Source organism: Rattus rattus, chromosome 7 (genome assembly GCF_011064425.1).
Source record: "Rattus rattus isolate New Zealand chromosome 7, Rrattus_CSIRO_v1, whole genome shotgun sequence".
NCBI classification, from domain to species: Eukaryota; Metazoa; Chordata; class Mammalia; order Rodentia; family Muridae; genus Rattus; species Rattus rattus.
This window is the reverse complement of record NC_046160.1, coordinates 18890628-18913019: the sequence shown is the minus strand read 5'-3', so window position 1 is coordinate 18913019 and position 22392 is coordinate 18890628. Positions and strand designations below refer to the sequence as shown.

Here is a 22392-nt window from a genome sequence, read left to right as displayed (position 1 = left end):
TAGAACCCAGGACTATCAGCCCAGGCACAAGACTACCCACAATGCCCTTCCCCCACCCACTTTGATCACTAATTGAAAAAATGCCTTACAGCTGGGTCTCACGGCGGCATTTCCTCAAGGGAGGCTCCTTTCTCTGTGATAACTCCAGCTTGTGTCAGGTTGACACACAAAACCAGCTAGTACACTCCTCAAATGGTACATACAGGCTTGCACATCTTATTTTTATTTAATTGACATGCATAAAACATATCTTACACCTTATTTTTATTTAACTATGTATACATATATATTTATGTATACATCTTTTTATTTACTTCATACACATGAGATAAGATTGATTTCACACAACCACTACTATATGGTTCAAAAGAGAATCAGGGCTTGCTGGATAAAGGAGATGGAAAGGAATACAAATTTGAAAGAGAAAGCATTTCAGAATGTGAAAAATGGCAGGCAGCAGTGGGAAACAATGGAGGTAATTTTTGCGGCAACCTGTGATATTTATATTGGTAGGGAATAAAGTTTCAGCAGAATGCTGGGATTCTCCAATGCTCTCACAGGGGATCTGTATGCCTCACACTGGAAACAATAGAGACTTTGTGTTACCACTCACTCATTTAGGCAACAAGAAACAATTGTGGCTAACCGAAATGTGGGGGGGGGGTTGTTTTTGTTTGTTTGTTTTTAAAGACAGAGGGAAGTGTTGGGGGAAGAAGGAAATGGGACAGAGAAAGAGAAAAGACTTTATAGTTAATTGGATAGGCTATATAGTCTAGGAACCCAAAAGATCTGGTTTCGATGGCACTGACTGGCTCTTGGATTTTGATTTCAACTAACTTCTATTTCAAGATGCCAGTTCGCAGGAGTCCGACTGGTCTACGGTTTGTTTCTTCTTGTGTGATCCGGGATCTGTGGAGCAACTGCTGATCATTATAACACGGGAGATATAGATTAGATAGGTAGGCTACCAAAGAAATAAACAGTGAAGACATACACTCACATCCACGTGCTCACGCATAGTATGGGTGTAAAACCAAAGGATGACCAGATTCACATAATTAATCCTGAGATAACAAAACATGTAATAGGTTAGTGGAAAGCAAGGTTCGTGGCCCTCGTGGTAATAAGCTTTTCCGTTTACGATGTCCTGAAGTTTGTCTCTGCAATTACGTTTCCTTCTCAGATAATATACCCAAATTGCTACACACTGCCTCTGATACGAACTCAGATCGGTCATCCTTTGCAAAAGACCTATTTGCTCACCTAGCAGAAAATAAAGATATATAAGACAATAGGAATAATGATGCACACCTGTAATCCTAGTTTTGGGGAGACCGAGGCAGAAGGATCAGGAGTTGAATGCCTCCTTCCTCAGCTACAGGAGTTAGAGGCCAGCATGGAGAAGACACCTAGTCTCACACAAAGACAAACAACCGCACTGCGAGACAGCAGACCATAGGACTAGTAAAGCCACTCACTCCTTAACCCCCATTCATAAAGATACTATCAAAGCTCCCTAGTCTGATTCTTCAAGAGCCGAAAAAAATCTGTTTGAGCGATGAACCCCTGGGACCAGGGAAAGCCGAACCGCGCCTACAGAACTGTAGTTCGCAGAGAAAGGGGCAAAGCAGGGGCGTAGAGGGGGGGATGCCGCACATGCGCACAAGCTCCCAGGTCAACAAAGACGGCGGCGTGCGCGCGCGCACCAGGGCCAGACACCGAGGACGTGCGCGTGCACGGCCGCCTCTGAGAGGTGCCAGTGGGCCAGAGGACAGAGGGGAAGGAGGGGTAGGAACCACCGGCCGCTGCAGGAGGAGGAGACGGGGTTGTGCTCCTGGCCAGCGGAGGAGAAAGGGGCGGGGCCGGCGAGCGGCGCGTGCAGGTGCCGGGCTCCCGGGTTCCGCGGGCGCGCGAGCGGCTCCGTGGCCCCCGCCGCCGCAGTGGCCGCCGCCGCCGCTTGGTCGCCGTCGGTCTGCGGGAAGCGGGTTATGGCGGCGGCGGCGGCAGGGAGCTGTGAATGAGTTCTCCGGCCGGACGACGGAAGAAGAAAGGCTCAGGCGGCGCGAGCCCGGCGCCCGCCAGGCCTCCGCCCCCCGCCGCGGTCCCCGCCCCTGCCGCCGGCCCGGCCCCTGCGCCCGGCTCGCCGCATAAGCGGAACCTGTATTACTTCTCGTATCCGCTGGTCGTCGGCTTCGCCCTGCTGCGCCTGCTGGCCTGCCACCTGGGGCTCCTCTTCGTGTGGCTCTGCCAGCGCTTCTCCCGCGCCCTCATGGCCGCCAAGAGGAGCTCCGGGACCGCGCCGGCGCCCGCCTCGCCCTCGGCTCCAGCGCCCGGACCGGGTGGCGAGGCCGAGAGCGTCCGCGTCTTCCACAAGCAGGCCTTTGAGTACATCTCCATTGCCCTGCGCATCGACGAGGAAGAGAAAGGTACTGGAGGGGCTGGAGGGAGGCAGCGGCGGGCGGCCCTGGGAGGGTGGGTGCCACCTGCGTCCCTTTCCTGCACCCCCGGAGTTGATCTGCCCCGGGAGTCCGATTCCCCCAAAGGCCAGACCCTGTTGTGCGACGCCTAGTTAGTTGATCCTCCTCCCTTTCAGGACGCCCTAGCTCTACTTTGTTTCAGCACCCCCACACTTGTGCATTTACCCAAGTCCCCGTGAGACATCCAGGCGTGCTGGTGACAGTGACAGTTGGCCTAGAGTGACTACACGGGATTCTTTTTAACACTGTAAACAGTGTTGCTTTCTCTAAGCCTGGCTTCCGAAAGGTTTTGGTATTGAAAAAGCTGTGAATAAACTTAATGAAAAGAGTTGTTCTGTAGTGTTTGGAGAGAAAAAAGAGGAAAAGTGTTGTCTTGGATTTGAAAGGGTTGGCTGCTTATAATTAGAGACGGATTTGCCGTATCCTGAAGTTTCATGAATTATTTTTATCAATATAATGAGTCTTGAAGATTATTTTTACTGAGTTATATTTCAACCGCTTTGGTTTCTATTAAATTTTTATTCCAAGGCACTCTCAAGTTTCTAGATTTTAATTTAAAAATGTTAAATGAACGCGTTGGGTAGACATGCATATATCTTATACCATGAAACCTAAAACAAAGACACTGCCTCGCTGTGAAGACAGGAATACTACGTACTTCAGGTTTCCTTCAAGCAACATCTTTTAGCCTTTCTGTGTAGCAGGCATTGTGCAATTCACTTTGCATGTGTCTTTGATCCTCACAATAATACTGAGGTGAGGGTACAGGCCTTTTACAGGTCAAGTTACTATTCATTCACAAGGTGGAAGCAGGTGCCACAAATCTGCGCTAATCGTTAATTTTAAACTTGTGTGGAAAATGTTAAGTGGGGTTAGAAAGTCTTACTGTCACCTACAGTATTCTCCAAAGAAGTCCAGATGCCCTAACCCTAACCTGGCTCTGTTAGGGTTAGGGCCTCTGCTGGTCAACAGGTCCGCTGTGGAAACTGAACAATCTAGTTCTTTTGCAGTGTTGTTTCCACTCTCAACACCAGAGACCGTGCTAGTGTCCTGGTCCTGTATTAAACATTTCTATTGCAGGGCCTCAGGATAAACAGAGGAATACAGTGAAAGAGGCAGCTAGCCATGATTTAGGGGTCCAAAGACAGAGTGGGGATTGAGTTCAAAACAGTAGCAGACACGGGAGAAGAACATTTTGTGTCTGTGAGAGCAAGCTTTTTGTTCTTTGCTCGCTTCTTCATTGCTTCTGAAGGAACATCCAGTGATCACTTGGGTGGGTGGTGGTGGTGAGGAAGGCATTTCTCCTTCCATACATAATATGACAGTAGATTACTTAGGGGTTTGAGGATGTAGTTCAATAATAGAATGCTTGTGTCAGTATGCTTCAGAGCTTGGATTTACTTCCTAGTGTCTTGGAAACAAAGCCAACAAACAAAACTTTTAAAAATTATCACATCCTAAAAAAATAAAAAAAAAATTATCACATCTGTTTCCCACTAAAAAGAAAAAAAGCGAGAGCTGGTGGTGGCGGCCTCTGCCTTTGACCCCAGCACTCAGTGGGCAGAGGCAGGTGGATCTCTGTGAGTTTGAGGCAGCCTGGCCTACAGAGTGAGTTCCAGGACAGCCAGGGCTACCCAGAGAAACCCTGTCTTGAAAAACTACAAAAAGTGAAAAAAAGAAACAAAGCTGGGGGTGGGAATGGGGTGGGGGCAGGTAGTGGCACAAGGCTGTAATCTTAGCACTTGGTAAAATGAAGACTGCTATTGTAGGCTACACACCAAGACCTTATTTCCAATAAAAAAAAAAAAAAAGTAAACTCGATCTGTATTTTCTTGGTTCCCTTCTAGCCTAATTTTTCCCCTTAGCATATTAGAAAATTTTGTAGCCAAGCTTTAGTTCCATAATTGAAAAAGAGTTCACATTTGAAGTCCGTCAGCCTTTTGGCTATACTTGACAACTCAGAGCTTATTTCCAAGAGAATTTAACTTTCTTTCCACTGCCTACAAATATGGGAGCAGATAGACCGAATTGACTATGCAGTCTTCAGAGGCTCCTGACTCTGGTACTGTCAGCAGGGTCGTCATGTCTTACGTTACCATCCATTAGAAATGGCACTCACTGAATGTATGCAGTGCCCATGGAGGTCAGGTGGAGGATCCCTAGGACTGGAGTCACATTTGTAAGGCACCATGTGAGTTCAGTACTGAGCCCAGGCAGATTCTCTGCAAGAGCAGCCAGCAATCCTTTACTGAGCCATCTCCGGCTTTGAATTTTGTAGGCATTTTAATGGTTGAACTTCTTTGAAAGAGTGATAATCTTGTGACAACCATTTATACATGAAGAATCAAATTAAAGAGTGGGCTCAAAGTAGCAGAAGGAAGGACAGAGTTGGGTGGCAAAAACTTATATAGGATTGTTCTTTGGCTTTATTTATTTGAGATTATAATCACACCATTTCTCCCTTTCCTTTCCTCCCTCAAACTCTCCCATATAGCCCTCCTTGCTCTCTGTCAAACTCATGCCCTCTTTTTTTTATTCATTGTTATGTGCATATATAATTTCATATCGATCAATGTCTCCCCCCCCCTTTGTTTTCGTTTTCTTGGGGACAGGGTTTTTTTGTGTAACCTTGGTTGTCCTGGAACTTGCTCTATAGACCATGCTGGCCTCCAACTCAGAGATCTTCCTGCCTCTGCCTCCTGAGTGCCGGGATTAAAGTTGTACACCACCACTGCCTGATGGTGTTGCTCTCTTTTTAATACCGGAAAAGAGCAGTCCAAATACTTAGGAAGGGAGTTGTAATCATGGGCACTTTGGATTAAATAGAACATGACCTAGCACGTTTTGTGTGATTTCTATCAGTAGACAAGTGTGAGTTCTCCTAGATAATACAAAGGCGGAGGGAGGTTCAGAGGGCGTGGTTCGATTTCTCAGGTAGGTAGTACCTAACAGTAAGGGCTGCAGTGTGCTGTGTGAAAGAAAGTGAACCAGTTTTTCAGGATGTTGTAGGCTGAGGAATCTGGGAACAAGAACAGAAGTATCTAAATAAAACAGTCCTCACCAGTTCAATTTTTCCACAATTTTACTTATTTATTTATAAAGATTTATTTATTCTGTATGAGTATACTGTAGCTGTCTTCAGACACACCAGAAGAGGGCATTGGATCCCATTACAGATGGCTGTGAACCACCATGTGGTTGCTGGGTTTTGAACTCAGGACCTCAGGAAGAGCAGTCAGTGCTCTTAACCACTGAGCCATCTCTCCAGCCCCAAGCAGTGATCTTTTTCTAATTTTATATAATTATAATTATATTATAATTTTTTATAAACATTATACATTGTTTGAAACACACAGAGCCTGTCCACATCTGTCTTTATAGACTGAGACTGGAAAGACGTCAGTGGTGACTTTGATTCCTGAGAAGTGTACTCTACCATGTGGAAAGGATTATCTTCATATTTACTTTCCTTCTGCTCGCTGACTCTGCTTTAGCTGACCCTGGTGGCTCACACCAGTGCCCAGCACTTAGGAAGCTGGGGCAGGATGATCAATGAAGCTAGAGGCCAGCTTGAACTGCATAGAAAGCTCTATAAACCCCTATTTCAAAAACTGAAAGAAAAAAGGGATTCTTTTTGAAATTCTCCTTGATTATAGGCAAAACATGAGGATCACCACAAGTTAAAGGCCAGCATGGTCCGTGTGGGGAGTTGGTAAGCCGCACAGGGCTTCGTGATGGGACCCTGCGGCAAAGGCCTCCCAATTAGAGTATGGGAAAAATAGTGCAAGAACATTAGAGGTTCTTCACAGGCATTGCCTTCTCACTAACTGCTCAGTGTTTAGTCTTATTTGCAAAAAAGGTAAAAAGACAACCACTGTTGGAAACTTTAGGTCTTGTTTGTCTTGTGTTTTGTTTTAAAACTTTTAAATGGGTGATAGTGGCGCTTGCCTTAAATCCCAGCATCTGGACTTGGGAGGCAGAGGCAGGTGGATCTAGGGTTTGAGGTTAGCCTGGTCTACAGAGTTAGTTCCAGGAACACCTAGGACTACACAGAGAAATTGGTCTTGAAAAACAAAAACAAGAAAAAAATACCAAAACTTTTTTTCCTTTTCTAGTTTTATGTTTTGTTTGTTTGGTTTGGTATTTTTGATTGTTTTTCGGTACAGGGTTCTCTGTGTAGCCTTAGCTGTCCTAGAGTTCACTCCCAATCGGCCTCGAACACAGAGACCCACCTGCCTCTGCCTTCTGAGTCCTGGGATTTAAGGCATGCGCCCCACTGCCCAACTTAAAACTATTTATTCATTCTTTCTTTTATCTGTTTCTTTTTCTTTTTCTTTTTCTTTGTATTCTTTTTTTTTTTTTTTTTTTGTTCCCTTGTCTATCCTGGAACTCACACTCACTCTGTAGACCAGGCTGGCCTTAAATTCAAGAGATCCCCTGCCTCTGCCTCCCTAGTTCTGGGATGAAAGGCATGTAGCACCACCACCCAGTTTAAGACAATTTTTAAAAATTATTTTATATGTATGGATGTTTTGCCCCCAGGTATGTGTGTACTCCACTATATGCCTGATACCAACAGAGGTCAGAAGAGGGAATCTGATTGTCTTGGGTTAGGACTTAGAGAAGCTTATGAGCCACCATGTGGGTGCTGGGAATGAACCAGGCTGTGAAGAGCAGCCTGTGCTCTTAACTACTGAGCCATCTCTCCATCCCCATGTTTTGTTTCGTTTTTAATCACAGTGTATGTGGTTAATGTGGATCTTGGATGGTTCTGCTATCCCTGGTCAGATATGTAGATGAAGGAATACTGGATCATGTAACAAATAGGCTAATTGCATAGGAGAGAACCTGACTCGTTACTCAGTTAATGGTACTAGTTTGTGTTAGGGCCAACAAACATGACATTTTGGTCCATTGCCTTTTGTATCTGATGGTTTGGGTGGTTTTGTTTGTTTGTTTAGTTGGCTTCTTAGTCACTGTTCTATTGCTGTGAAGAGACACCAGGACCAAGGCAACTCTTATAAAAGAAAGCGTTTAATTACAGACTTAGTCATGGTGGGGGCACGTTGGGAGCATGGAGGTATTCACGGTGCTGGAGTAGTAGCTGAGAGCTACGTCCTGATTCACAGACAGAGACAGACAGGGGTGCTGGTGTGGTCATTTGAAGTCTCAAAGCACACCCCTGTGACACACTTCCTCCAATAAGGTCACATCTACTCCAACAATGCCACACCTCCTAATCCTAATTCTTTCAAATCATTCCACTCCCTGGTGAATAAGATTCAAATCTTTGAGCCTGTGAGGGCCATTCTCCCGATCACCACGATTGGTTTGGTTTTTCTGTCTTAAATTTAGATACGTAGGGGCATTTCATTGGATTCTTTATTTGGGGATAGGGATTGAACCCTAGGGCTTTGTACTTACTGGCTTATAACCATTCCATCACCGAGCTGCAGCTCTAGACCTCATTTTACTTAAAAAAGGAGAAAATATTTTCTGGGTGTGTTGGGGGGGGCGGCAGGAGAGTGGCTTGGAGCACCCACGCTTGCCACAGTGTCAGCCTGTGGAAGTCAGCTTGCAGGAGTCCGTTCCCTGGGTCCATCCTGTGGGTCCCAGGGATGGAACTTGGGCAGTCAGCCTTGGTAGAAAGTGCCTTTACACACTGAGTCATCATGCTGACCCTCACTTTAGTTTCTGAGACAAGGTCTCAGAATGTGCCCCAGGTTGTCCTTGAAATCACTCTGCAATGAGACCTTGAACTTGTGACCCTGTTGCCCCTGTCTCTGAGGATCTGACCCATAGAGCTGTGCTGTGTCTGGAAGCCAGGGCTTTATTTGCCTTTTCTGACAAGTGGGGGTACCGGATGTCTTCTCATGTGCTGCTTTGCCATTCCCATCTCTGAGGCAGCACAGGCTGTTTGATTTTACCCACTTTGGAATTTGAGATTGAACTTAGGACACTGTACATGCTAGGTACATGTCTGACCACCAGACTATATCCTATGTTGTTTGGTCATTTTTACCATTGCTTTTTAAGAGTCCTTTGGGTGTTCTGGCTGTATATACTTTATTAAACATTGTGTTTTTGAATTTTTTAAAAGCTTGTTTGGTGTGTTTTCATTGTTAGAGCATTGACATTAACCTGAGCAGTGGTACTGCACACTTTTAATCCCAGCACTTGGGAGGCAGAGGCAAGTTGGTCTCTCTGATTTCAAGGCCAGCCTGGTCTACAGAGCAAGTTCCAGGACAGCCAGGGCTACACAGAGAAGCTCTGTTCTTGAAAAACAAAACAAACAAACAAACAAACACCCCAGAACACTGGCATTGGAGGGCAGAGGTTTGAGTTTACTGAAGCTTAGGTTACCCACAGTTCTATGGCTTTTGCTTTTTATGTTTTCTTAGAAATCTCTAATCGCCTCTTGACTTTTTACCTAAGATCCAATGCAAAGTCTCTTAACTCCAAGTTCTCAAAGAGCTTTGCTTAAATGCTCTTGAGTTTTACACCCTCATGAAGGCCTGGCAAGGTGACTCTTGGCTAAAAGACTTTTTTTTTCCCCCCCAAAGCTGACGGCCTGGGTTTGTCCTGGAACTCACATAACCCACATAAAGGTGGAAGGAGGGAATCACTCCACAGGGTCAGCCTGTGACCTGCACACTTGTGTGGTGCCCCCACAGTATGTGCACTTTGCCCCCACTGGACATATGTACACATAAAATAAATTTTTTTTTTCTTTTCTTTTTTTCGGAGCTGGGGACCGAACCCAGGGCCTTGCGCTTGGTAGGCAAGCACTCTACCACTGAGCTAAATCCCCAACCCCATAAAATAAATTTTATCATTTACAATTACTTTTAAAATAAAGTCCAAGACAGTGTAACCGACAAGCAGATGCTGATGTCAGTGGCCAGCGAGACGGCTCAGCAGTTAAGGCCTTTGCTGCCAAACCTGTTCAGTCTTCAGGACCCACATAGGAAGAGAAGTCTCCTGAGTTACACTAGCACAAGTGTGCAAATGCAGAGACCAAGTTAAATAAATGTGTGTCTGTCTGTTTACTTATTTTAGATTTCTTTCTTTTATATGTATGATTGTTTTATGTGTATACTGTGTTTATGCCTTCTGCCTGAGCACATCAGAAAGAGGACATCAGACCTGGGATTGGAGTTAAGGGTGGTTGTGAGCTACATGTAGGTTCTCTTCAAAAGCAAGTAAGTGGTCCTAACTGCTGAGCCATCTCTCCAGCCCCAGTCCATAATCTTAAAACTAAAGAATGTTGCCAATGAGAGCTCTCCCGTCAGCATTAAGAGTGTAGATTGGTGCACCAGTGAGACGGCTCAGCAGGCAAAAAGCACCCACTACTCAGGCCTGGAATTTAATCCTCAGGACTCAACATTGAAGGACGTAGCCAGCTTCCTAAAGTTGTTCTCTGACCTCCAAGTATGCACTGTGGCACTCACATCACACACACACACACACACACACACACACACACACACACACACTAATAATAGTAACCAGTAAAATACAAATCTTTAAACCATAAGAAGACAAAAGAGAGCATAGTTTGGATTTGGACATATGCTTGCCTAGCATGAACCCAAGGCCCTGGGTTTAAGTCCAGTACCACAAAGAAAAGGACAGGACTGGAGAGATGCTCCACAGTTAAGAGTACATACTACGCTCTTCAGAAGGACCCGAGTTCGATTGCCAGCAGCCATGTTAGGTAACTCTAGCTCCAGGGCAACTGATATCTCTGACCTGCAGGCCCCTGCACTCACATGCACATACTCACACAGACACTGTAAAGTAGTAAAAATTAAAAAATAAAGGAAAAGGGCCTAGCGAGATAGTTTACTGCAGTGGTTCTCAACCTGTGGGTTGCAACCATCAGAAAACACATTTTCCTCATGGTCCTAGGAATCCCCAACCATAAATTTATTTTTGTTTACTTCATAACTGTAATTTTGATACCGAGTCATGGCTCAGTTTCTAAGACACTGGAAATGTGTATTTTCTGATAGCTGTACCCCACAGATTGAGGAGCACTGGTTTAGTAGGTAAAGGTGCCTGCCAGCAAGCTCAATGAGCTGGGCTGTCCAGAACCTACATGGGAAGAGGATGGCCACCTGCCAGCTGTTCTCTGACCGCCAGAGGGGCAGTGTTACAGGGGGACATCCATGCACAACAGGTAAAGAAGAAAAGGTGTAAATCATAAAGAGAACAGGTGTAGGTCAGACAGCTCTGTTAAGCATTTGCCCATGAGGGGAGAGAAGACCTGATGGCTCGCTGGTTTAGTTGTTCAGTGCATATGCTAGAGAGCCTGCAGACGGCTGTGAGGGGTAGAATGTTCATTGCAGCACTGTTTGAAAAAAAAAGAACTAGGACCATGTTTGATGTATTTTTGAGAGAGCTGGGGATTGAACTCAGGGATTGGACATGTTAAGCAAGTGTTTTGCCACTGAACTCCAGCCCAGCCCTTAATTTTTAGTATTTTAAAAGCATTTTTCTTATTTTATGTATATGAGTGTTTTGCTTGTATGTAAATTTGTACCACATTTGAGCCTAGTACACAAGAGATTCTAAGAGGGCATCACATCTGGACTGTAGTTAATACCATGCGGAGGTTCTGGGAATCCAGCTCTGGTCCCTCTGCAAGAACAAGTGCCTTTTTTTAAGATTTATTTATTTATTTTATGTATGTGAGTACACTGTCGCTGACTTCAGACACACCAGAAGAGGGCATTGGATCTCATTACAGATGGTTGTGAGCCACCATGTGGTTGCTGGGAATTGAACTCAGGACCTCTGGAAGAGTAATCAGTGCTCATAACCACTGAGCCATCTCTGCAGCCCAGAACAAGTGCTCTTAACCCTTGGGTCAATGCTCCAGCTCTAGATCTTTTTTTTTTTTTTTTTTTTTTTTTTTTTTTTTTTTTGTGCAGTGCTGGGGATGAAAGCTAGGTCCTTACTCTAACAAGGCAATATTCCACCACCGAACATTTCAGCCATTTAATACCTGTTTAAACAATTTAAAAATACTTAAACAAAACATTTTATTTATTCATTTTGTTAGTGTTGTTTTTTCCTTCTACCATATAAGTTCTGGGTATCAAACTCAAGTTGTCAGCCTTAGCAGTGGGCACTTTTCCCTTCTGATCTGTCTCACCAGCCCTTCAGTACCTTTTACTATAGAAAATAGCTAAATCCCCACATTAATACACTCTCACACGTGGACTAGCAGTACTAAAGCCTCCCAGGGTGGATGCCTGCTGCACAGCGTGAGGTCCTGACTTCAGGTCTCTGGCCCCGTGTGCTTGGTTACCGCAGTGCTTGGTTACCGCAGTGCTGGAGTGCTCAGAGACAGTGGCTCCCGGGCACTCTGTGGCCAGGCATTCCTACCAGGTTAAATGAAAGCCGCTTTCTCAAAAAGCAAGAAGACCTGGTGAGTCAGCCTGACAGGTGAAAGCTCTCGTTGCCCAAGCCTGGCGTCCTGTTTGAGTCCCTAAATCCATGTGAAGATCGTGGTTAGAGGACTGCACCACGTTGCCCTGTGACCTCCACAGATGCTGTGGCACGTGCACCCATGCCTCAGTCCCTGTGGTAACATAACATGTAAGTGGAGAGCCATAGAAGAAGGTGGTGGGAATCAGCCTCCATCTCCATATGCACGGGCAAGGGCATGTGCCATGCAGACACGCACACACACAAATGACAGGTAGGGTGGTGGCACACACTTGTTAATCCAGCACTCTAGAGGCAGAGGCAGCTGTGTCCGAGTTCTGGAACAACCAGGACTACACAGAGAGATGCTGTCTCAAAACAAAAGAAAACAAAACAAAACATTACAAGTATTGGTGAGTATCTAGCAATGTCTGTACTAGGAAGATTCGTACTGAGATCATGGTAGTCAGTGGCGGCTTGGGAGGGAGAGCCCATGAGAGTGAGAAGGGTCACTGCAAAGGAGCCAACTCCCTCTGTTTGCCAGGATTTACCCACTCCGTATTCAAAGTCAGACATGGCTAGTGACACTCTCCTCACTCAGAATGTAAATGTCATTGCACTGTTCCCTTTTTGTTCCAAATGCATGTGAGCAGGTATTTTCTTATTGAAAATGGGGCAGTGAAGCCAGGCATAGTGGTGCCTGGGAAGTCCTAGCTTGTAATGCTGGTACTCAGAGGGTCAGCATTTCAAGGTCACTCAGCTATAGATGTATGTTAAGACCAGCTTGGTTACATAAGACTTCATTTCAAAGAAAGAAGAACACAGGAAGACGAACATCCAAAGTTTCAGTTGGTTTACAATAAAACTGAGGAAGGCTCCTGTAGCCTAGGCTAGCCTCAGACTTGCTCTGTAGCTGACGAAGACCTTGAGCATGTGAACTTCTTGCCACCGTGTCCTGCTTGATTTATGACAAGCTTTTAATAATATCTTCATGTGCCATTATCAACTGCTTCTTAAATACTTCCTCTTTACTGGGCAGATGAAAACTATGATATGGTGAGACGTGTGCAGCCGACTGATCTGGGGATAACAAGGGAAGGGAGGCTGGATGGTGGCCCACATCTTTAATCCCATTTCTAGGAGGCAGAAGCTACTTCTCTGTGAGTTCAAGGCTAACATGACTTGCACAGTGAGTGCTGTATAGAACCTTTCTTAAAAAGGCAAGCAGGGGTGGGTTATCAGGGGTAGGAAATACTAAAATATATTTCTTAGTTGTATATTGTATTTATACAAAGATTTCATTCTATTTTGTGTTTGAAAATGTCAGACATGATGGTGCATGTCTTTAATCCCAGTGCTCAGGAGGCAGAGGCTAGAGGATCTCTGAGTTTGAGGCCAGCCTGGTGTACAGATTGAGTTTCAGGGCAACCAGGGCTACACAGAGAAATCCTGTCATCAAATAAAACATCTTAACATTTTGGGCCAGAGAGATGGTTCAGTGGTAAACGGGCTTAAATGTCAAACCTGGTGATTTGCATTCAACCCCCAGGACTATCTGAGGAAGGAACCCACTAGCCGTGGGATTGTCGGGATTCTCATGTGCATGGTGTGGCAAGTGTGCTTCCACTCTCACACACACTGTCAGTAAGAAGTGTAATTTGAAGAACCTAACATTGTGAGAAACATTGGGAATATAGTCTCCCTGTTGAAGAGACATACATATTAAGATAGAAGTCTTGTGATAGATGATGCTTCTCAGACTTACTTATCACAGCCGCTTCCTGTGTCATCCCTCAGTGTGATACCCGGGGCAGTGGATATGACATTGTCATGCTCATGACATATACAAATAATGGTTTTTATTTTTAAAGCAGGACAGAAGGAACAAGCTGTGGAATGGTATAAGAAAGGCATCGAAGAACTAGAGAAAGGAATCGCGGTTATAGTTACGGGCCAAGGTAGGTAATATGTATAGTTTTTATTGCACCCCAAATTCTACAGTCGTCCCTCCCTCCAAATCCCGACTTCTTGGAGAACCCTGCCAGGGCTCCCGGTGGAGTAAACTGCACGGACTGCCAAGCCCTAAGTACTGTACTAACACCCAGGATGGCTGCTAAGTGACCACAGGGCAGCAGCACAGACAGCTTGGGTGTTCATGACGAGGGTGGGATAGATCAGGTAACGGTGAAGTGTTATTAATTCTGCACACAGTTCAACAGTTACAACTTGTTTATTTTTGCAATTCTCCATTTATTTATTTGGACTGTACGTGATCACAGGTAACTGGGAGTTCTGAAAGCAGACTTGCACAAGGGCGGGGCTGTACACGAATTGACACAATTACCCTCTTTTAGATCTATTCACCTTAGTGAATGTATTTTATCTTAATGTCATCGCTAATGTTTGTGTACATATGGTATTGACTATTCTAAAAGTGAAATTCAGTGAGGTCTCAAACATGACTTTGTATACCAGGCAGGCAATAATACACTGTGTGATCCTTATGCAAGTATCAATAAGTGGTCAGCTGGTGATCAGTTACTGAATAGTTGTTAGTCAGTCACATGTGTTTTCCCTGTGTTTGTACCTGAGCTATTGTGTCTTGTTATGGTGCTGGTGCGGGTGCACCATACACTACACACACTACAATGTGTCCCAACTCTGGCTGCACCCCAGCCTGGTATGGGTTCTATGGTTTTTAGTATTTGTTAGCATACAAAGAAGACACATGCCTTTAATCCGAGCACTAGGGAGGCAGAGGCAGGTGGATCTCTGTGAGTCTAAAGCCAGTCTGGGCTATATAATGAAACCCTGTCTCAAAAAAACAAAGTAAAATAAAATAAACCAGGAATGTCTTGTTTTGATTTATGCTTGACTCTTTTAAACAGAAGTTTGGTTTACATTAAAATCAAATTTGAATTATGATCTAAGCCAGCACTTGTAGGGTGGTGAGTCAAAAAGATCTCAAGTTCAAATTCAGACTGGGCTGTACAGTGAGACCTGTAATCGGAAACAAAACAGACATAAACTTAGAGTCTAATGTCTGTGTAGTTAGCATTCACTGGATACTTACTGTCTCCCAGCAATCTCTTCAAATCCCTACACAGAGCGTCTGGTTTTTACTGTAGTTCTGTGCTGTGTAGCTGTTGTCCCTGCCCTTATTTTCCAATGAGAAGCATGACATACAGAGATGTAATTTAACTAAGGTTTCACAGCTAGCCAGTGAGAAAGTTAGGATTTGAACAGAAGCAACTAGATGTCAGAGGCTGAATTCTTTATTCCCTCCTCCTCCTCCTCTTCCTCCTCCTCCTCCCCCTGCCCCTCCCCCTCCCCATCCTCCTCTTCCTCCTCCTCCTTTTCCTTTTAGTCTTTTGTTTGTTTGGTTGGTTGGTTTTTCTCCATGGAGCCCTGCCTCTCCTAGAGCTAGCTCTGTAGACCAGGCTAGCCTCAAACTCAGAGATGTACCTGCCTCTGCCATCTGAGTTCTGGGATTAAGGCTTGTGCCACCACTCTTGGCTCTTTTTTCTTTCTTTTCTTTTTTTAAGATATATTTTTATTTTGTGTGTATAGTTATTTGGCTGCATGTATATTTGTGTGCCCCTGTCTGTGCCTGGTACCTGCAGAGGCCAGAGGAGGGCCTTAGATCCCCTGGAACTGGAATTACAGACGGTTATGAGTCACTGTGTGAGTGCTGGGGATAGAACTTGGGTCCTCTGAAAGAACACCCAGTGCTCTTAACCTCTGAGCCATCTCTCCAGCCCCCGGAGGCTGAATTTTTAGTAGTGTTTTGACTGTTGTGTACTATGTGAGCTTTAATATCAAAGTACCATTGTGCCTAGCAGCAGGAATGCATTCTGATGAGTACCTCATTAGGTGATTTCCTCAGTGTGAACATCACCACGATGCACCTCCATACAGCCACTGGTACAGACCAGTCACTCTCCATGGCCTTTGGATGCTGACCTTCAACACCTGCCTCTCAGGTGCTGGGATTATAGGTGTGCATTGCAGTAGCGTCTCTCTCCATTTTTAACATTTCTTCAGTTGTTCTGTTGTTGTTTGAGACAGGGTCTCATTATGTAGCATAGACTGGCCTAGAATTCAGTATAACCAGACTGCCCTCAAACTCATAGACATCTCTCTGGCTGCCTCTGCCTCCTGAGAGCTGGGAAGAAAGGTGTGCACCACCACCACCACCCAGCAGGTCTCTTCTAGAAACAGCAGGGTCTTCCTTACTGGTGGAGCATTGCTTAACTTTGGCCAAGCTCTGGGAAAAACTCAAGCATTGCAGAAGTCAGTTAAGACTGTGAGGGGTTGTGTCTTTGGGGCTTTGATGAACATGACTTTATGAATTAAAAATAGGAGTATATATGTAGGACTTTGTGAACTTCACGAAGAACTGTTAGAAGGAAATGACTCATGCCTTTTATTACTAAGAAAAAAACCCCTCAAAGTGTGTTTTCTTCTCACCACTTAGGATTTAAGTTCTGATTTCACTGAATAGAATATGTCTTTGGTAGACATCACAGCATCACTGTTTCTGACAGATTTGCTCATGCACTGACAAAATGACTGCAGCCTGCCTGGTCGTAAGGTGGCACAGATGACAGATCATTTTGTCTGTCTGTTGTGTATGCGTATGGTGTGTGAGTGAGGGTGGAGGTCAGAGGACAGGTTTCAGAGTCAGTTTTCAGGTCCCACAGTGGTCTGGGGACTTGGACTCCAGTTGTCATGTTTGCACAGCCAGCAGCTCTACCCACTGGGCCTTCTCACTCTCCTCAGTTCAAAGACTGAGGTATGAGGGGAAACGTCATGGGGTCCATGAAATGTTTACGGAGTCCATGATACTGCATTCTATTTGAAGCCATCATGAGGAACCATGCAGATAGTTTTTGAAGTAACATGTCTATATTATATATGTTTAAGGCAGGTTCACACTGTAAACTCCAGACTGGCTTTGAATTCACGGTCTCTCTGCCTCAGCCTCCAGAGTTGTAAGTTTCAGGTGTTCTTCACCTTGCCTAGCAAAAGCAGTCCCTATCTCCTTCCGTTTTTGAGACAAGGTCTTAGACAAGGTCTTACTCTGTAGTCCAGGGTGGCCTGAAACTCATATATCCTGACTGACTTTGAACTTGACTCTGTCTTCCAAGTCCTGGGATTAAAGTGTGAGACATTTAGCCCACCTTTAATTTAAGAAAGATTTTGAGTCTGCATGAAGGTGGACTCTTCCCTTCTCTGGAGTGACTCTTCCCTTGAAACACTGTTAGTCGGGAATGTGGATACTTTAACTAATTCTTCCTTTGCTTTTTTCCATCTAGGTGAACAGTACGAAAGAGCTAGACGCCTTCAAGCCAAAATGATGACGAATTTGGTTATGGCTAAGGACCGTTTACAACTCCTAGGTATTAACTAATGTATTCTAAATCTCGATGAAGCACTTGAAATGCTCAGTGAACCTTACATTAGGGCTGACACACCCACGGTCAGTGGTGCAGCACTTGCACGGCGTGTGCCGGGCCCCGTGCTCAGTCTCCAGCTCACACATGGGGGTCTTTGTTTGTAGGAAGAGCACATCAGTAGTTCAGTTCTGTTTGTTTTCAAGACAGGGTTTCTCTGTGTAGCCCGGCTGTCCTGGAACTCGCTTTGTAGACCAGGCAGCCCTGAACTCAGAGATTCACCTGCCTCTGCCTCCAGAGTGCTGGGATTAAAGGTGTATTGCATCACCATTGGGCTATACCTATCTCTCCCTTTCATATTATTATACAAGAAATTCTTGATATATTTTATTCCATTTGAAAGTATTTCATAATGTTTTTCTCAAAGATACAGACTCTTTTAAAGTAAAATCATGAAATATGATCATCACTGAAAATATCAGTAATTTTATTGAGACAGGATCCCTTTACATGATCTTGTCTGTCCTGGAACTCGATATTTAGACAAAGCTGACCTCAGACTCACAGAGATCCTTTTGCCTATGCTTCCTGAATGCTGAAATTTTGTACCATCATGCCCAGTGGTATTTATTTTTAATATCAACCAAAATAGGTACAAAAAATGACCAGTGTCCAGGTTTATGATCTAGTAACAATATTTGTAGCACCACCACCACCACCACCACCACCACCACCACCACCACCACCACCACCACCACCATCATCATTTGATACAGGGTCTCACTGAACTCACTATGTAGACCAGACTAGTCTGGAACTCACAGAGATCTGCCTCCCCTGCCTTCCAGATGGAATGATTAAAGGAGTGTACCACCATGCCCAGCTAAAGGGTTAAAGGAGTGTACCACCATGCCCAGCTAAATGATTAAAGGAGTGTACCACCATGCCCAGCTAAAGGGTTTTAAAGTAGAAATGTATGGTAAGATTATTATTATTCTGGTGAGGTGATTCATTGGGAATTAGCTGTGAGGGAAGCTGCATTAGCCTGTAGTACCTTCGTCATTTAAAAAGAAGCATGAGTGTGTCTCGGTTGTTGTAGCAGGGACAGAGCCCAGGGCCTTGTACACACCAGTCAGGTCCTCTACCGCCAAGCCACAGTCTCAGTTAATGCTTTGTTAATAGAGATTAACTGAAGCAAGGCCACAGTGTCAGTGGTGTGTGTGTTCGGTTTGTTTGTGTATGCATGTGTATTGACACAGGTAAATTGTGAATTCTATCTATACACCTATTCTATTCCCAGTCATCAGAAAGCTAACGTTCTAATTCCTGGGTTAATAAAGAAGATACTTAACTAGGATTTTCCTAACTTATGCTTTTACCAACACAAGTTAAGTTGTATCTCAGTATTTTTGATTTAAAGAGCATTATCATTGAGAAAAATCAGATGACCTACCTCCAGTTAACTGAAGTAAATAGAAAGGATCCGAGGTATATTGTGTCAGCCACTTCTAGGATACAAAAGCTGCACACTGCTTTGTGCTTTGTGTACAAAGAGTGGTGCTATTTAACCTGTCCCAGAGGCATGTGATACTGCGCCGTAAACCAAGCATGGTGCCTACCTGTCTGACTTTAGGAATGTAAGTCTAAAAGTTCATGTGTATGTTCTCTTTTCTTTGTTTTGTTTCCTTGTTGGGTGCTGATAATTAAACCAGAGCCTTGCATACATCAAGAGTGTATTTCACACTAAGCTACATATATTTATCCCCTGTGCTGCATTTATACATGGATTCATTGGCTTACTAGTACAGAAGAAAACAAGCTTACATCAGCGAAGCTTTTTTGGAAAAAGGTGATTCCTTATTTGGGTGAGATAGATTACATGGGTCATGTAAATCACCTTAGGAACGTGTCTGGCACCCTGCATGTGGGTTCTCTGGGGCGGGGTGGGGAGGGCTGCAGCCCTGCTGCTGGAAGCGAAGCATCAGCTCTTTCTACTCTGGGAAGCAGGCTGAGACTCCATTTGTGAAGGGCTGTGTAGGTTTGAAACATGTCTTTTCATTGATTAGCTACATCTTAAAAGCGCATGACACAGAATTTTAGAGTATAGTTACCATCTCTCCCATACTGTGCCCAAGTGACCCATTTCTCCTCCCAAGAGGCAGCTGTAACAGCATTGTCTCTGGGTTTGTTAAGAGGTGACAACTGTGTGTGTGTGTGTGTGTGTGTGTGTGTGTGTGTGTGTGTGTGTGTGTGTGTGTGTGTGTGTGTTCACAAACAGTAGTATGCCAAACAGATAGTTCACCATGCTGGTCTCCTTGCCCTGTGGCATTTATTTTTTGCTTGACTTATGGTAATATAGCCAAATGTAACCTTGTTTTGTATGCCATTTTTAAGTTTGATTTCTTTTTTTTTTTTTTCCTTTTTTTTTTTTTTTTTTCGGAGCGGGGGACCAAACCCAGGGCCTTGTGCCTGCTAGGCAAGCGCTCTACCACTGAGCTAAATCCCCAACCCCTGATTTCCTCTTAAAAATTATTTTTCATCTTATATTGTACTGCCCCTGTAAAGTAGAACCAATACTGTACTTCCTCTGTAAAGCTTTTGCAATAAGCTCTTTATAGTGTGCAGTCATTTAAAAATTACATTGTACTGGGCACTGTAGTGCGGGCCTTTAATGTCAGCAGATCCCAGTGGATCTCTTGAGTTCAGGGCCAACCTGGTCTACATAATAAGTTTTAGGACAGCCAAGGCTAATAATAGTAATCATCATCATCATCATCATCATCATCAAATACAGTTTGGCTCTAAGTTGCCAGTCATATTTAATTTGTTGGTAGAGAGCAAGAACAATAGGTATAAGCTGGACATGTTGGCTTCACTCCCAGCACAAGAGGCAGAGGCTTTCAGATTGCTGGATGAGAGGCCAGCCTAGACTACAGTGTGAGTTCCAGGACAGCCAGGGCTACATAGACCCTGTCTCAAAACAACAATAACAAGCAAACAACAACAAAACCATAGTCACTTGTTACCTGCATGTCACAATGTTTTCCTGATAAGCAGCCATCACTTCCTGCTGAGAACAGTGGTAAGTAACTGCCTTGGGCTGCCAGCGTACGTAAGGTCTGTTCTCGTCGCAGCAGCTCACATTTACCTTCCGTAACTTTTCATGAGTGCCTACTAATTGCATATTTTAGAGACTATTTCATATATCTGCATAAACCAGTTTGACACCTTTGTAACGCACTAATAATTTTCCATTTTCTACACACATTTTATTTGTTTATTTTTCTTTTTTGTTTATTTTGTTCTTTTTTAACCCCCTCTGTTGCATAGAGAAGCTGCAACCAGTTTTGCAATTTTCCAAGTCACAAACGGACGTCTATAATGAAAGCACTAACCTGACATGCCGCAATGGACATCTCCAGTCAGGTAGGTCTAGGCCAGCTAACATAAACTAAAGCTTGCTGCTTATGAGTTCCTGCTCATCCTCTTGTTGACTTACCGTGTAGTAGAAGGTGTGACTGTGTACTTTTCACAGGATCAGTAGGAAGTACAGTATCCGTATCGCTGATAGCGTACAAGTGTCTGACAGGTTTGGGGCTTACTCTGTTTATACCTATTTCCAACTTCCTACTTACACAGTGTAAAACATGGGAGATGGCATCTCCTTACTGCCTAGCCCGCTAGCCCTTGAAGTGTCCTCAATAAATCTGCTCTTTTAGAAACAATCTATACATGTATGTGTGTGTGTGTGCTTGTGAACATGTTCGGAGGGTAGAGGACAACTGAAAGAAGAGATTCTCTCCTGCCACCATGTATGTCCAGGGATTAAACTCAGGTGGTCAAACGTGGTAGCAAGAACCTTTTCCCTGAGCTATCTCAAAGCCTGATTTGTTGTTGTTGTTGTTTTGAGGTTTTGTCTTTTGGGGACTAGGACTGCCTGGCTTAGAACTTACTATATATATATCAAGTGGCCTTCACTTCCAAACATCAGTCAGTATTCCTGCCTCTGCTTCCCCACTGTTGGAATTACAAACATATTGTACCATATCTGTACTTAATTGTACTTATTTATTGAGGGAGAGTCTCACTCTGTAGCTAGGGCTGGCCTGGAACTCTCTGTATAAACTAGGCTGGTTTCAGCTTAGAGATCTGCTGCCTCTGCATCAAGGGCTGGAGTTAAAGTTGTGCACGAGCACACCCAGGCTGTGCATGCCTTTAAATGCTGAAAATATTCTCATTTCTGGGACTCCTCCTCCTCCTCTCCTCTCCCTCTCCTCTCCTCCCTCCTCCTCCCTCCCTCCCCTCCTCCCCCTCCCCTCCCCCCCTCCCCTCCTCCTCCTCCCTCTCCTCTCCTCCCCTCTCCTCTCCTCCCTCCTCATTCTTCTCCCCTCCCCCCCCTCCCCCTCCCCATCCTTCCCTTCTCTGAGACTGGGTTTCTCTGTGTCCCCCTGGCTGTCCTGGAACTCTCTTTGTAAACCAGGCTGGCCTCAAACTCAGAGATTGACCTGCCTCTGCCTCCCAAGTGCTGCAATTGAAAGCTGATGCCACCAATGCCTGGCAGTATGGAGGTTTTCTTTTTGTGTTTTTCAGAAGGAGATTTTATTGTTTTGTTAAATACTGATTTTTAGCATGCATGAGTTTTCATATGAATAATGTGAATTGCTTTATCATGGTGTTTGTTAGACACTAAAGCTTCCCGTACCAAGAAGATACGTTTTAATGGGGTTATCACTGTAGAGTTAATCTGCATTGCACCTTTTGCTTATCCACTCTGATTAAATAGAGAAACAGGAAAAGAAAGAATTAAGGGCCTTTGCTTAATTCTGGTGGAAGAGACTTCCTGTGTTAGACTTCCCGGGTCTCAGTTGGTTTTGGGTTGGTGTGAGTTCAGTGCTGGGTGGTGCCTCGGCCTCCAGGCTGCAGAGCAGGTTGCGGTTTGGTTCAGCAGTAGCTTCATGTCCGGGACTGTGCTGAGAACTTGTCAATCTGTAGCTGGAAGCCACTCGGCAGCTCAGGCCCAGGTGAGGCGCCTGCCTCAGACTCCTGAGTGACTAACTCGTCACCTCCACTTTACCCAGGTGTGC

At 44.7% G+C, this 22392-nt stretch overlaps 1 protein-coding gene across 4 annotated transcripts in view; it reads left to right on the top strand.

Annotated features, from left to right (window-relative positions):
• The first annotated feature begins 1743 nt into the window (after positions 1–1743).
• The window catches only part of Spast (spastin), a 50944-nt gene continuing 30295 nt past the window's right edge, over positions 1744–22392 (top strand). The window contains exons 1-4 of one of the 4 annotated variants that reach the window (XM_032908925.1): positions 1744–2426; positions 13784–13870; positions 17231–17314; positions 20639–20734. In XM_032908925.1, the coding sequence (XP_032764816.1) occupies positions 2018–2426; positions 13784–13870; positions 17231–17314; positions 20639–20734 (676 nt within the window). In that variant the 5' untranslated portion in view covers positions 1744–2017. The remainder of the gene's footprint in view (positions 2427–13783; positions 13871–17230; positions 17315–20638; positions 20735–22392) is intronic. The other 3 variants (XM_032908926.1, XM_032908928.1, XM_032908927.1) reach the window with 3 other exon arrangements.